At 51.7% G+C, this 15,617-nt stretch overlaps 1 protein-coding gene across 5 annotated transcripts; it reads right to left on the reverse strand.

Moving 5' to 3' along the window:
* Positions 1-639: 639 nt before the first annotated feature.
* Positions 640-15,052, reverse strand: Myo1g (myosin IG). 5 transcript variants are annotated; one of them, XM_006514702.1, is made up of 22 exons: positions 14,834-15,052; positions 13,071-13,215; positions 12,826-12,919; positions 11,944-12,109; positions 11,662-11,715; positions 11,179-11,289; positions 10,840-10,956; positions 10,171-10,395; positions 9,941-10,086; positions 9,186-9,300; positions 8,844-9,014; positions 8,559-8,629; positions 6,555-6,629; positions 6,253-6,385; positions 5,575-5,741; positions 4,960-5,167; positions 4,240-4,463; positions 3,417-3,561; positions 2,282-2,386; positions 1,961-2,074; positions 999-1,153; positions 640-924 (listed from the first exon to the last, which is right to left on the reverse strand). In XM_006514702.1, exons 2-22 carry the CDS (start codon positions 13,108-13,110, stop codon positions 768-770), a joined length of 2,793 nt encoding a protein of 930 aa, XP_006514765.1. In that variant the 5' UTR covers positions 13,111-13,215; positions 14,834-15,052; the 3' UTR covers positions 640-767. The 5 variants fall into 5 exon arrangements, 4 of the variants coding, with proteins under 4 accessions (XP_006514765.1, NP_848534.2, XP_030101867.1 ...); NM_178440.4 differs by having other exon boundaries at positions 13,071-13,279; positions 14,834-15,050; XM_030246007.1 differs by lacking the exon at positions 14,834-15,052 and adding an exon at positions 13,814-13,910.
* Between the last annotated feature and the right edge of the window lie 565 nt (positions 15,053-15,617).

Genomic DNA, 15,617 nt, shown 5'->3' on the forward strand with positions numbered 1-15,617 from the left:
TGTACCTGTGTATGAACTCATTGTGGTCTTTTTTCCGTTATAAGTTGACAGAAAAAGATATTTATTATCATAGTTCAGATAATTCTGAGCTATGTCCCTGGTCTGACCAATGCTAGGACGTGCATTCAATAGACTATTCTTGCTTAACTGAGATCAGTGTACATATGGTTTGTGTGGAAATTCTGGAACCCCAACACTACCATTTTGCTGAGACATAGACAACCTTGCCTCCCAGACTCGTGCTGTCTGGAATTATCATGAAGCCATTAACCTTGGCAGAGCAGACATCCCTCCAATAAGGAACATGCACACTATTTTACAAACAAGTCTTACCCCACAGCAACCATCAACACTCACAGAGGCCTCTGTTTCAGGGTCAGGAGACCATGTCATACTGTCCCTTACATGGCCAAGCTGGACTTGGCAGCCTTGGGTGTCCAGGGAAGCATGGAGAATGAATGCCTCACTCAGACCATGGACTCTACATCTAGCCTATCTCTGGGTTGGGGTCCTGAGATCGGAGGTCCTGTCACTCACTTCAGGACTGGGTCCTCAGGCCTCTTTCTTTAGTTTATGTGGTCGCACAGTGCATTATCAGGGAATGCTGGGTAACACTGGCCAAAGCAGTGGCAGCCACACTGAAAACAAATATAACATCTTTATTTTGCAATGTTCCATGTAAGGGTAGACAAGTCCTGGCCTTTAGTGCAGTCAAGACCAGGTATTTAGAACAGCGTGGAAACCAGGTTAAACTGGTTTGGCCTTGCTCAGTGGCTTGGCCAGAGGAGGGTAAAGGTGCTACGGCTGCTTTGGAAATCTGGCTCAGGCTGCTCTGGCCTGGGCTCCACAGAAATGAGGCGCCGGGCACCACGCTGGCTCAGTGGGATGCAGTCAGAGACACGGACCTCCAGAGTTCGTCCCTCTCTGCAACAGGAAGGGCAGCGGGTCAGAGTGGTAGAGCTCTGTTTGCTTACATCCCCGAATGACCCCAGACTCACCCCTGGCAGTGTGCAGCCAGCATGCCCACCAGCTCCCCAATTCGATTGTCCAGTGGTGGTTGGGAACGGTGTAGACACACTACAAGATCATCATAGCCTTGGGCATGTAACACCACCAGCTGATCTCTTCCACTGGTCACACTCAGCCCTGTCACCTGAGAAGACAGCTTGGAGTCAGGGTCACATCAAGCCAACCACTTCCTTCCAGGAGGACTTTCCTGAGCACCACCTGGGGAGCATTGCCCTTGGCGGAGTGTCCGCTCCAGTGTCCAGCCACCCACCTGCCGTCCTTGGCTTTCCTCTCTGAGCCCCACTGACGGAGGGGAAGATTGACATGACATCATGCAGTGGAAGTGTGTGCCATAATAGAAAAGTTTACATTCTTGTTGTGTGCTGCTATGACTGTGGAGATGACGTTTGGCTTAGTTTACTTTGGAAACATTTTTATTGCCACACTAGAATGAAGCCACTCTATCACAAGAGGGTGACACCACTGGTCCTTTGACTCTCACAGCAATGAAGTCACCAGAGGTAGGAGACTCAGGCATGACACAGCCTGATCCCTGTCTAGTAGGGCTTCTCCTTGCCCTTCTAGGAAAAAAAAATATTGGGAGCAAAGGACCAAGTAGCTATAGAGCCAGGCAAAGGAAGGGACAGGGTCCCACAGAAGGTGGCTGAAAACTATGGTGAGGGCTCAGATCTACGCAGGCAAGGGACCCCCTAAAAAAAAGCAAAGGCAGAGAGAGGGACCATTTGGCTTGGCTGGAACATGAAGGTATGAGTGGGGGGGTTGTCAAGGTACTTGAGAGAGAAAGCCACTATAGGTTTTTCAGAGGAGTGCTGCCATCAGCTAAGGATGATCTGGGTTATTAATCACTAGCAAACCATGGAGAGGAGAGGTATAGGCTCCCAGGGTCCTCACAGACACGCTACAGTTGCTATAGTATATCTACAGTGCTCACCGCCTCCAGAGGCACAGCCCGCATCACCCGGTACTGTCGTCCAGGCTCCAGCTTGTACAGATACCGATCTGTGAGCAGAAGGGCCCGGTCCCGGCTCTTGCGGAAGCGATTCACCTGCAGAAGAGATGCCTGAGTCCAGGCTGGTACCGCCCATCCTTTCCCTGGCCCAGCAGTTCCTCCCTTTGTTCTTTCCTCACTGGCTGACCAAGGATGCTGGTTTCGGGAGTATCAGAAGTAACCAAACCTGGGCTGAGGCTGTCTCAGGTCTCTCCTGAGTCCCTCCAGTCTTTGTTCCCCATGACCTCCAGGCCAAGTACCAACCTTGCGCACATGGCTGGAGAAAAGCACAGAGCCAAAGCCATCTTTCTCCCGAAGTGCCTTTAGTTGCTCAGCAAACAGATGGGAAGCTGTGGGGTTGTCAGTGTCCTGAGGGCAGATGATGGAAAAAGGGGGCTTGGGATAGGGTCTGGGATCATGCTTGACTGACAGAAACTCTCACCAAAGCACCACAACTGTCCTTCACCTTGGGAAACCTCAGTCAAGGCCCTGTGCATAGATAAGCAGCTGAGCACATGGTTTCTATGAAACAAAGGGCACAGAACTTCACTCTTTTGACAGTCTAGCCATCTCCTTATCCTGTATATTAGCCTGGCTGGCCTGGCCTATATGTGTAGTTCTAGAGAAAGCTTTAGGAAGGCAAAAACGGGTTACATGTCTCACTCAACCACACAGAGATCCAGGATGGTGTCATAGTTAGCACCAGTTGTCAACTTGACACACCCAGGGAAGAGAGAACTTCATTTAAGGAACTGCCTCCACCAGATTGGCCTGTGGCCAGGTCTATGTAGCATTTTTTTGGTTTTTAACTGATATAGGAGGACTCTGTCCACTGTGGGTGGTGTTATCCCTAGGCAGGAGGGCCTGGGGTGCTTAAAATGATAGCTGAGTAGGCCAGGGAGAGAGAGCCACTAAGCAGCATTCCTCCATGATTTCTGCTTCAGACCCTGCCCCGGGTTCCTATTTTTGCTTTGCTGTATGATGCTCTGTAATCTGTAAACTGAAATGAAACTTTTTCTCTCTGAGATGTGTTTGGTTACAGTATTTATCACAGCAACCGAAGGCAAGCTACGAGAGATGGTAAACTTACAGCAGCCAGGTGAAGTGAAGGGAGCCGGGGCAGCATAAGTATTGGTGTGTTTGTCTGTCTGTCTGTGTGTATGCATACATATGTGTGTGCTTGTGCCTGATGGGGCACTGTAATTGAGAACATGAGGGGCAGCTATACCTGTGAACACAAGACTCTCAGGGATCAAACCTGAAGCATGAACCCTTAGGACAGGACCAAGAAGAGGGTTCAGCAGGTCAGGCAACCCCAGGATGGACAGAATGGCTGGTAAAACCCATGGCAGTGCCAGTTCTCAGCCCCTCCATTCCCCTGGATCTGAGCACTACTCACAGAGGACAGGTAGTCTCGGGCCCAGGCCCGCTGGCAACCCCAGTCCTGCCGCAATCCTTGCAAGGCCCCCATAGCAGCCACCTTGGCCTTGATCTGGATCATGTCTGAAGGAGGGATGTTCTTCACTAACTGCCGTGCCCGCCACCTTGAAGAGGACAGGGATCAGAAGATGCCTGTCTCGTTCATCCCTCCTCCAGTCCTTTCCCCCAAAGAGCCATTTCTTTTTTTGTTGTTGTTTTGTTTTGTTTCTGTTTTTGTTTTTGTTTTTTCAAGACAGGGTTTCTCTGTGTAGCCTTGGCTATCCTGGAACTCACTCTGTAGACCAGACTGGCCTTGAACTCAGAGATCTGCCTGCCTCTGCCTCCCAAGTGCTGGGATTAAAGGTGTGCACCACCACTGCCCGGTCAAAGAGCCATTTCTTAATCTGATGTTGACTGTCCTTTGGGTCCCAATCCCTGCCTACCTCTCTGGCCTTGGTCCTTTGTACTCAGTGTCCGTAGCTAGGAGACAGCCTCCAAACCCAGAGGCATCATGCACCTGTCTGACACTTGCTTTGTCTACTTCTACTGAGAAGTCAAGGTCCATACCAACACAGAGTCCTCATTTCCCAGTCTTGACTAGCTAGTTCCCTTGTGAAGACCAGGACACTGGCCCAGCACAGTGCCAGGACAGTCACGGCACACGGGTGGCCACTGAATGTCACTCAGCTCTATCTTCCTGCTTCTTGAGGGTGAAGAGTTCAGTGATGTGTCTCCCAGTCAGGCTCAAGTATGCAAAGGACACTGCCTGACTGGGAAGTCGAGTGGTGGGCTGAGGATGGTACCTGCTGAAGAGAACACGGCAAGTGTCCTGGAAGGGCTGCAGCACAGCAGGAGGTGTGGGCCACACAAGGTCACGGCCATAGAGTGGGGGCTGCCGTGCAGCCTGGAACCGGCGCTGTAGTTCAATCAGGTGAGCACGCACCTTGTGCCTCCGGAACCAGCGCATGATGGTGTAGATGGCCCTTAGTCGCCGGCAGTGCCACCTAGCCAGGGTGCCCCGCCAAGCCTGGATGGAACACATGGAATGGGCATGGGCTCATTACCAGCAAGACACTAGCCTCCTGAGTCTAGGTATGGCCCTTAGTCTTTCCTGAGTCTTGTCTCAGAGAAGGCTGGCTGCCATGTCTTCTGCTCTTTAGAGCCAAGTCTGTCTGGAGGCTTGCTCTTAGGTAGGCATGCAGCACTCGAGGACCCCAAACTCTGCTCAATACTCAGAAAAGAGGAGCTCATGTACCCCAGGCCTTGTAGACACCCTAGGGAGAAAGCTTGTGTGGGAGAGAGGAGAGAGGGACGGAGATTTTCTCCATGGCTCCTGGAGACAGAGGGACAGAGTGTGATCATCAGAACTAAGACTGAACATCCTACAAGCCAGGGACCCACACATGGCTTCAAGATATCAGGAACGCCATCAGGAGTGGAACCGGGGAGGCATATTCTGCACGATCTGTGTGGACACCGGTCCCTACCGTGACGGGGGTCCATTTAGCACCCTCTCCTCTTACCTTCTGCAGCAATAACACAATGATGGGAATCAGGCGAGCTCGGCTCTGCTCCAGAGTGACCAGCGTCCTTGGGGATCGGATGAACAGCTTGCTGTGGCCAAAGGCCACATCCCCTTGCAGCCCATGCTGTTCCAGCAGGGCGCTCACCGCATCCCGGTCAGAGCCCAGCAGGTGGTTGGGCCACGTGTACTCACAGGTCATCTTGTACCTGTCGCCACAGGACATGATGGTGGTACTTGGCATCAGGCAGTACACACGAGTCCCCCCTCCCTTGCCAGCCCTGGGGAGAATGTAGGGGGACTAGGAATTCTCAGAGCTGAAGTCATGCCAGTATGGTTCTGGGACCACCATGGCACTGTGGGCACGCCCTCACCACCTTTCTTCCCATGCCTGCTGCTTGTGTCCTCACATTTAAGCTTGCACTTGTACACGTGTTCACACACACACACATCTTTCCAGATTTTCTCACAGACATTTTGTTGCCTTGGGCCTGGAGGTGCACTGGCCCTAACTTGTATTATGATGCAAGACATTATTTAGGGTCTCTCTGCTCCCACCCCCTAAATTCCACACAGAAGCCATGGCTCACACTGTAACAGGTGTGGGAGCCTGTACCTGAGCAGGAATCGAGGGTAGGGCTGCCGGGAAGCAAAGCCAGCCCTGCGGACCCTCACATTCTCCAATAGTCCCAGGTATTCGACCTGGTGACGACAGTGGGCTTCATCGAGCCGCCCAGCCACCTTGTCTTCGTTGGGTTTGATGCAGCGGACATAGAAGGGTTCCTATAGGGACAGAATGCTTAGGGGCTTAAGCCAGTCATTTCTGTGGGTCCTGCCTCAAGAAGCCAGGGCTTCTCAGGTCCCTAAGAGCCTGGGATAGCAGAGATGGGACCATTGAAATCACGGCAGAACAAGGGCCCCAGAGACCTGGCAGGCAGGGCTCAGAGCTAGGTCTGTCCAGGAAGGAGATAGGAGCCTCTCCAGCCCCACTTCGTCCCATCTTCCCAGAGAGGTTGCCATTTCTGGATGTTCTGTGGTTAACACACCCTTCCATACCCTCCCCACCAATTGATTCTCTGACTTTTGGCCTGAAGCTCCTCTAGAAAGCTTAGTGCTGATTTCCTGTCTGTGTGACTCCCAGCTTACCCAGGAGGCAGTGGGCTAGGGGTATGCTAGTTTCAAAGTCTGCCATTGCTCTGTCGCCAGCAGGGCAGACAGGGTTCAAGCAGAGAGAACAAGAATGTCCCTCCATGATGTGTGTCCAGAGCACAGAGAAGGATTTGAAAGGTAATACCTTGGAAGCCAAGTTTTCCACCAGGGCAACCATGGAATTCTTAAAGAGTGTGCCGGCTGTCAGGGGACGCTTGGTCACTTCCGTGATGTCCTGTTGCCCGTCAGGCCACATGGCTCGCAAGGTGGGATCCACACTGAAGACATATGCTACATTTACCCAGATACCATGGCAGGGCAAAGCCCACCTGACCCAATATAGCTACATAGTTTTAGTCTTGAACCTCAGGCTGTCTGTGAGTTAAGTAGGGATTAGACCCCAGAGTCCCTGAAGAGTCTAATCCTGGCCCTGCAAGCTGTGCTCACCTATTGTACAGCAGCCGTTTGAAGTCCTGGAAGAGAGAGTCTCTATTCTTGTCAATGAAGCCTTCCACAGAGTACCTGACCAAGACCAGAGTTGGAGAGTAGATTAAGGGTCAGGCTACCAAGAAGTCCCCCACCTTCTGCCACCTGTCTCTAATTACCTGACTCAGTTTCTCCCAGCCTGCTACCCTCTTCTGGGTCCCTCACATCTGCGTTCACCTTGTCACCTACACCTGTTCTCCTCAGGATAAGTTTCCCTCTGGGGAACGGACTCAAAGGTTAAGGCTCCAGGCCTAAAGCCAAGCATCGCAGCACCAAATCCTACGTCTTCTACGTGTGCACTGAGTGGCTTTGGAAAAGCTATCCAATCTCTCTGCTTCTCCATGTACATTAAATACTTGAACAAAGTATTCTTGTACTGAGTTTCTACAAATACCAGCAATTACAGTAACAGTGAAGTTCAACTTTGTGGTATAAGAGCCCGTGAATAATGATCTGGCTCTTGGACTACTAGAAAGTTTATTGATAAATATTGGATCTGCTTGTAGCACCAGTGAAGATCAAAGGCGCGGATTACTGTGAACAAGTGTGTGATTGTCTATTTCCCCTCCTTGGGAAGCTTGCATCAAACACAATATTTCTCTGAGTTGCCTCAAATTCTCTTTAGAGAGGAATGAGAGAGATAAATTATCGGTCGTTATCACAACTCCAGAAAGAAAATCTAGGCTTTGATGCTCAGAGGCAGTGTGCTGGGTAGTTTTTGTCAACATGCCACAAGCCAGAGTTGTCTGAGAATTGCAGACCTCAATTAAGAAAATGACCCCGTCAGATTGTAGGCAAGTCGGTGGGACATTTTGGGTTTTTTAATAATTTTTAAAAGATTCATTCATGTATCATTATTTTATGTATGTTTATGGGTATGTCTGTGCATCACTGTGTCTATGGTACCCGTGGAGACCAGAAGCATCAGATCCCCTAGGACTAGAGTTCTGACAGTTACAGGCTGTCATGTAGGTTCTGGGAATCCAACCCAAGAGCAGACACTGCTCTTCAACACCGAGCCATCTCTCCAGCCCTGGGACATTCTCTTGATTGATGTGAGAGGGCACAGACCACTGTGAACAGAACCATCCCTGGGAAGGCGGTCCTGGGTTACGTAAGAATGCAGGCTGAAGGCGCCACGGTAAGTAAGCATCAAGCACCACTCTCCATGGCCTGTGCTTCCTTTCCCGTCCCTGTTTCCCTCAGTGATGAACTGCAAATGGAGTGTGTGACAGAGATAAACATTTTCCTCCCCAAGTTGCTTTGGGTCATTGTCTTTATCGTAGCAACAGAAAGCAAACTAGGAGAGGTGTCTAGGGACTGCAGTGAGCCCTCACCGGGGGACTAATTATCAATGCAGGATCTTAACCAGGACACACACACAATCCCAGCAACTGGAAGGCTGAGGCGGGAGAACCTTCTTGGTTAGACTGGGCTCTCTAGTAACAACCTATGTAGAACATGTAAAGACTGGGGAGGCAGCTCACTAGCACAGCACTTGCCTACCATGCACACAAGGACCCAAATTTCATCTTCAGAACCAAGAAAGAAAGAAGAAATAGAGGAAGGGAGGGAGGGGAGGGCAAGACAAGAGAAGAAAGAGAAGAAAAAGGGAAATGCAGGGTTCTGGCTTTCTGGGCTTCACCTTCCAACCCGAAAGTCCCTCAATGACAGGGATTGAGTAGTGCTCTGGAGTGGCATTTTGTTGTTAGTTTTTCTGTTGTTTTTGTTAACAGAGACTCCCATCATGTAGTCCTGGCTGTCCTGGAAGTCATTATATAAAGCAGGCTGGCTTTGAACTTACAGACATCTGCTTCCAAGTGCTAGGATTAAAGGCATGTGCCACCATGCCCCATTTGACCTGGGTCTTTTAAAAGAGCTTCTAGATACATACAGCTGGGGTGAGACATAAAATTTTGTGCCTTTCCTGTATCTATGCTTCTTGGGACTTAGGGGGGGACTTACGTGACATCGCCTGCATAGTGTTTGATCTGGAAGTCTCGGCCAAACTCCATGGTCTTGTCCGTAGGGCAAAGCTATGGGATAGGCCAAGGTAAGACACAGACAATGGGGGCAACTTTGTAGTTTACACAAAGGGACAATCCTGCAGTCACCCTTGCTGGACAGAGGTAACTGTGACTTTAGTGCCATCAGGCTAAGTTGTCCAAGAACCCCATGTGGGATGAGCATCGGAACCTGTCTGTGTGTCCCACCCTCTGAGCTGCCACAGCATGGGGACAGCTAGAACACCTGGCGGCTGGAATAGTGTGGGTGGTGGCGGTGGTGTGTGTCCAGGGTCTGCAGGAAGATTCGGTCAGTGATGGGGCCTGCCGTGCTGCAGGCTTCATCTAACACAGCCAGGATGCCTCTGTGGGGCTGCTCTACAAGTTCCACAATGGTAGCGTTGTTGAAGTACTCGATCTGAAGTGGAGACGGCCAGAAGAGAGGCTCTAGAAAAACTCCTGACACCAGCCAGTCATGTCCCCATGCACAGAGCTGGCTTAGCACTCTCCAGGTCACAGGAGGCTCCTAAGATTCCCTCCTCCCTGACTGCCACCAACTCCCCTCCCCCAGCCCAGCTGCTGTGCTCACGGTCTGCCAGGCGATGCCCTCTCGCTCATACTCCTCCTGCTCTTGCTTCAGGATAAGCTGGATAAAGAGCTGCTGCAGCTTCTCGTTGCAGTAGTTGATGCAGAACTGCTCAAAGCTGGGGGCAGGGTGGGACCTTAGAGGGGTTCACTCCTCGGGAGGTGGAGGTAGGTAGTGATGGACAGCTGCCTCTCTTCTAATGTCTCTGCACCGTAGCTTATAAACTCTCCACCCTACCACTCCATGTCCCAGAATGGACTTGGGAGGGAGCCACCACCAAGAGAAGAGAAGGGCTGGGTGTGGTGCCAGACATTTTTAATCCTAGCACTTGGGAGGCAAAGGCAGACAGAGCTCTGTGAGTTCAAGGTCAGCCTGGTCTACAAAGCTAGTCCAGGCCAGCCAGAACTCTGTTACATAGAAAATCCTATCTGGAAAAACAAAACAAAACAAAACAAAACAAAACACAAGCAAACAAGAACAAGAAAGAGGGAGGGAGGGAGGGAGAGAGGGAGGGAAGGAAGAAGGGAGAGAGAGAGAGAGAGAGAGAGAGGGAGAGAGAGAGAGAGGTGAGACCCCAAGTTTTGCCTGCCATCAAGTTACCTAACTGACTGAGGGCACAGACAAGGCAAACTTAGAATACTCAAGGACCAACAGGAAAATCTAAACATTTCTTCCTCTTGGAGTAACCAAAGTTTCTGGTGGCCTCAGTGGTTACGGGCGGGGTCAAAGGTACAGATGGGGTTTTCTGTGTTGCCTACCTGTTGACAGGGAACACCTCAAAGCCGTAAATGTCCAGCACCCCAATGACAGTATCCTTGCCATCACACCGAGGGTCTCGGTTTCGGGGTTCCATGATGCTATTGATCTTGTTCACAACCCACTCAAACAGTCGCTGGTACATCGCCTGGAGCAGAGCATGTTTTGTGCTACCAGCTCACTGTTCCTATCATACCTCCATGGTTTCTCCCTCCAACTACTCTGAGAATACCTTTGCACAGGCATCCCGGGCATAGCTGGCCTCAGCCACGGTGTGGCTCTTCTCAATGACTTCTCGGCCTCCTGAAGCCACTGTTCGAGCCAGCAGGGTTCGCAGAACAAGGTCTCTGGGAGTGGCTGTCAGCTTGGCCACATATCCTACCAGGGCCTCATCAGCCACTTCCAGGCCTCCTTTCTGTGGTCCATTTTCCTCTGTCTCCACAAACTCGATGTTTCCCTGGTGATGAAGAGTCCGTGAACAGGCTAGGCTCCATGTCTCCAAAGGAGCCTAGCTCTCCTTTGGATGGAGAGAAGGAAGGAAGGAAGGCAGAGGGTGTGGATATGGGAGTCACAGCTTCCACTTAGACAATACTGTCTACTAATCACTGTGGAACACAGACATGACAGAGTTCTAAAGCCTTCAACTTGGGCCTTTTAAAGAGAACTGAAGCCAAAAGTTGCTGAGGAATAGCTATCAGGCCGAGGTGCCAAAGGCTTGATCTTCAAGGCTGAGCTGTTGAGGAGCACAGCCTCTTCCAGACCCCTCCTGTGCTTCGCCAACTCAGACTCAGCAGAGGAGGGAGGCAGCTCAGCTGGAATATCCCCAGTGAGTCAAATCCTTCCCCTCTGGAGGCTCCCAGGCAGGGAGTTAGCCCTCCCAGGTCTTCCAAGCCAAGCTCACCAGGTGTAATATGGCGGCAAGGATGCGATGGATGGACTCCACCTCGTCAGGACTGAAGCCGATGATCCTCATGGCCTCCATCACTCCTTGGTGGCTCTTCTCATCACTGTCCAAGGCCTAGGGTGGAAGGTGTTTACCATCCAGGCTAACATAGGCCCTGGAAGTCTGCCCTTAACCTAACCTAATCTCAGATCTCCATTGCTGGCACCTGCTCACCCCACCCCTTCTCCTCCACGAATCCCAATTCTTCCATCCCTGGCACTTGCTCATCCTGTATCTGGCCTAAGCTAATCACTGTCCACTCCCTGAGTCTGACAGACCCGTACCCCTTGCCCTCACATTGTGCACACCCATGTTGAGCCCAGCTCCCTGACGCGTGAAATTATACACAGCAGGATTTCTTTCCAGATGCAGTCCTTGCAGCTCTTGGTCCTCACTGCCTCGAAGCAACTGAAGGGCACAGAAGTTCTTTAGTCAGGCACTGGGTTCCAAGGCCCCTCCTCTACCAATCCCATCCCCCAGCAGAAACAGGATGACTCAGGCACAGAACCCATAGAAAAAACTGACTGTGTCCTCTCATATTCTCTTGGTGTCTGATGTTGGGACATCTCTCAAGGATCCCCCAGCCTTTGGTGTCTGGGGTATTATGCTTGCGATAGAGGTTAGGGGAATAAAGTCAGTGGTTGGGGGCAGGTTAGTGTGGGATAGGGAGGGAAAATTGGGGGTAGTGAAGAAGGGATGGAGGACAGGTCCAGCCGCTTGCCCCTCCCTGCTTCTCCTGTTTGCTAACTCTCATCCCCTCTCCACTCACAGAGGCTTTACCTGGTAGAAGGCATGGAAGTTCCTCTCACCTACATGTTGCTTGAGAACCCTAGACTGAGGCAAGAGGGGTAATTGGATTCCAGCCTGGGAGGGTGTCTGTACCAGCGACCCCATCATGTGTTTCCAGGTGGAAAGTAGCCCGGGATCAAGAACGCTGGGACAGAGGGACACTGAAGCCTGGGGAAGAGCCACTAAGAACTCTGTCTTCCTAACAAATCAGTGTGCTCCCAGTCCCCGGGGCCTTTCGCGGAGGGGAAGGGTCTCCGCAGCCAAGCTGCCCACCTTCTCCAGCAGGTAGCTGTGGATGTGTCCACCAACAGGATCCCCCTTGAAGTCGAAGTTGATGTCCATGTACTTGCCAAAGCGGCTGGAGTTGTGGTTGCGATTGGTGCGGGCATTGCCAAAGGCTTCGAGCACACAGGTGGACTTGAGGAGCACATTCTTCACCCTGTGGACAGAGGGGCCGTAGGGTCAGTGCAACATCCCCATCTAAAAACAACTGCAGCATCTCGGGATGGGCCCGGAAGCTGAGCTGGCTGGCTGTGAGGGACTGAGTGGTCTAGCGTGTTCAGCAAATGCTGCGTGCCCATTCCCCATGACCCATCTGTTTTGCAGTAGATCTTTCGCTACAGATGGGTAGTAATGGTTCCATGCTGGGGCACTGACATTCCCGCAAGCGTCCTGCCAGCCTCTACCACAACACCAATCACTACAGGAAGAGACAAGCTAAGACTTCTGCAGGGCCTGTATGGGGAGTGGAGGACCAGGCAGACCAGCCCATTTTCTGGATCAGGCAGCTGGAATTTGCCTGCCTGACCCTCTTACTAGGCTGCCAATTTCTCCAGGCTTCTGTGGGCTCCCCAAGATGTTCCCTGTCCTGCTTTGAGACACTTGATAACTACCTGTTGATACTATCCCCTCCCCAACTGGCAGTGTATATTCCTTGGCTGAATCTCACCTCCTACATCTGGAAGGTCCCTGGTGTGGCTTTAGAACTCGGGCAGCAGCCTGGAGCCTTCCCAACAGAAAGTGGCTTAAGCTGGCCTTTACCTTTCTTTTTTCTTTTTCTTTGTTTCTTCCTTCTTCTTCTTCTTCTTTTCCTTTCTAGTCCAAGGCCCTTCCCTAGCAAAGAAGCTTCAACCCAGCTGGGACCCCAGTGCTCACCTCTCCACCTCAGCCCTCTGGCTTGGGTTGGTGACAGCAGCAATGTACTGCATGATGTGCTTGCTGGCTTCTGTCTTCCCTGCCCCACTCTCCCCTGCCGAGAAGATAGGAAATGATAGAACCAACTGGGTTGGGTACCACTAGCCCAGATCCTTGTCCCAGTCCAACCCACAAATGTGGAAGCACCATCACCCTCATTTCTTAGTCAGGCGTGGCTCCGGCATCTGGTTTACCGGGACAGGTACCTGAGATGACGATGCAGGTGTCCCTGGATCTGCGCTTCATTGCCTTGTAAGCAGCATTGGCCACGGCGTAAAGATGAGGTGGTCGCTCATAGAGCTCGCGGCCCTGGTACTTGGCAATGGCCTCTGGCCCATACAATGGCAGTTCCTGGTAGGGGTTCACGGATACGAGCACCTCACCAATGTAGGTATAGATACGGCCCTTCTCAAACCTGGGTATAGCATAACAAGACTTCTATATTCACATCCATGAGAGGCCCACGTGGGAGGCCTCGAGCAGTCAGCACCCCCTCCCAGAAAGAGCATAGAGAAGAGAAAAGGGACCTCACTGACTTAAGACCCCTTGGTGCCATCCTCAGTAAGCTGAGCCACCCAGAGCAGCCCTCAGCACAGTGCAAAGGGTGTGGTCCACACTGCTCTCTGCCAGGATGCTCAGGTCTCAGGAACCAGGAATATCTATCCCACAAAGGTAACGGCCCTGCAGGGGTCATCTTTCCCAGGTGACTCCTACAGGGCAGTTGGGCTGAGACTGTGAAAAGGGGACTCTTCCAGAGAGTGGGGGGTGGGGGGGGTGGGGGGCTTGGTTGTTTCCTGTCTCAGAGTCTAGGCGGGACCAGATCCGGAAGGGGACTCGCCCTGCCCCACCCAAATCATAGCGTGGTGATTTGCTAGTCTTTGCAACCCCAGCCATGGCCACCGTCCCTCTCCAGCACATCTCAAACTCCTCCACCCTTCCGTTTACTAACCATATTAGAAGCAGGAACCTAGGGCTGTACCTCTCTTGGGTTTTGTGCTCTGGGAGGAGTACTAGCCTCCTTGGGGCCCCAACTGTCCTCTCGGTGTGTGGGGCCCGCTCAACCCCAGGCAGGCCTCTTCAGGGTTCCTCTTTCTCTGCCCCCTCTGACAAGTCACGCCCTGGGACTACAAGTTTTGTGACCTGCAGCCACTGTCTTCCTCGGCTCAGCATACAAAGCATGGAGGGCATGCTTGTGAGCTTGCTTTTCGAGAGAATGAGGCAGTCTAACAAAGCATTGAACTCATTTCCTGGATAAAGCTCTCCATGTGGCAGCCTAGGACCTCCATCTCTGCACCTAGTGAGATTCCTGGTCCCCAGTTGCTCTCTAAGGAGCTTCCTAGCACACAACAATCCTCCCTAGGAGGTGTGTATGAAGTCCAGCCGCACACAAGGCCATTTAACATGCTGTGCTTCTAGCTCCTGGACCCCTCCCTGCTTTTTTCAGTGAGAAAGCAGGCTGCACTGTCAATTCTCCTAGTCCTAGCCTGTGACCCCTCCCATGAACAACTCCCAACCCAGAACATCATATCAGCATCATATCAGCTTGCTTCGATTATTGCGATTCTGGGGTGGAGGGCACTTCATTTTGGAGTTCCTAAGGAAACTCAAGTCGGGTCACACATGGGACCCAGGGGGAAAGCATCAGCAGGTGACAGAGAGGAGATGCAGTACATTCCTGGTCCCCATGCCTTTGCCTGTCTTCCTCAGGACTCTGGGCTTGTCAACCAGGGTGTTGTGAGGGTGGCTGGGCAGCTCCATTCCTGACAGCTGGTTACTTTCTGAGTGGCCATTATCTCCTGGAGATGCTATCATTTCAGCCTGTATTGTCTAGGTATGTGTAGCCTTGTCCCCATTCCTGACGATGGGACCAGGGTACCTTCAGGGCTTCTCTCAGGTCTGTGTGGATGATAAGGGAGGAAAGGAAGGAAAGAAGCCCAGTACCGCATCCCCACCCCCACCTCACATCTACCTGAGCTCTAGGTTCTTCATGAAGTCCTCCATGGTCAGTTGATCCAAAAGCACGAAGTCTGGTTTCCCATACTCAGGGCCTTCTTCGTCCTCCATCCTGCCCACTGCAAGCATCCAAGGCAGGTCGCCAGAGCTTTCTGTACAGAGGTGAAGGGGAAGGCAGAAAGGGGAGGCCCAGCCCTGCCTGACTACTGCAGTACTTCAGTAAAGTAGGAAGTGGGTTCTGCCCGGGGAGTTTGGCCCTGCCCATTGCTACTCCCCTGCCTTGGTGCTTCAGACACTGCTTCCTGCTCCCTGGCCCACAAGGTCCATGCCTAACTGTCTGTCCTGATGGGGTCTTTACTGGCTTCCTTAAAGCTCTTCCCAAGCTAGGTTTGGCCATACCTGTCTGTAATCCCAAGCACTCCAAAGATTACGGGCAGGCTGGAATTCTCCCTCCCCTTGTCTGTCTGTCTTCCTTCCTTCCTTTGCTCCCTCCCTCTTTCCGTCTCTCTCTCTCTCTCTCTCTCTCTCTCTCTCTTTCTTTCTTTCTTTCTTTCTTTCTTTCTTTCTTTCTTTCTTTCTTCTATCTCTGTAGTCCAAGCTGGCCTCCCCAAAGTAGCTAGGATTATACCAGGCTCAGTAAGAAAGGATGCTTCTTCTTCTTTCTTTCTTTCTTTCTTTCTTTCTTTCTTTCTTTCTTTCTTTCTTTCTTTCTTTTTTTGGTTTTTCAAGACAGGGTTTCTCTGTGTGTCCTGGAACTCACTCTGTAGACCAGGCCAGCCTTGAACTCAGAAATCTACTTG

The sequence above is a fragment of the Mus musculus genome, chromosome 11 (genome assembly GCF_000001635.26).
Source record: "Mus musculus strain C57BL/6J chromosome 11, GRCm38.p6 C57BL/6J".
Taxonomy (NCBI): Eukaryota; Metazoa; Chordata; class Mammalia; order Rodentia; family Muridae; genus Mus; species Mus musculus.

What these genes read in the sequence shown, in the direction of transcription:
- Myo1g (XM_006514700.1), bottom strand. Translation starts at nt 13,558, where the DNA reads ATGACCCCTGCAGGGCCGTTACCTTTGTGGGATAGATATTCCTGGTTC. An exon ending in ACTTCCATGCCTTCTACCAG is followed by an intron (nt 11,290 to 11,661) that starts GTAAAGCCTCTG and finishes TGTGCCCTTCAG; the next exon opens with TTGCTTCGAGGCAGTGAGGA. An exon ending in TTGCCGCCATATTACACCTG is followed by an intron (nt 10,396 to 10,839) that starts GTGAGCTTGGCT and finishes CTTCATCACCAG; the next exon opens with GGAAACATCGAGTTTGTGGA.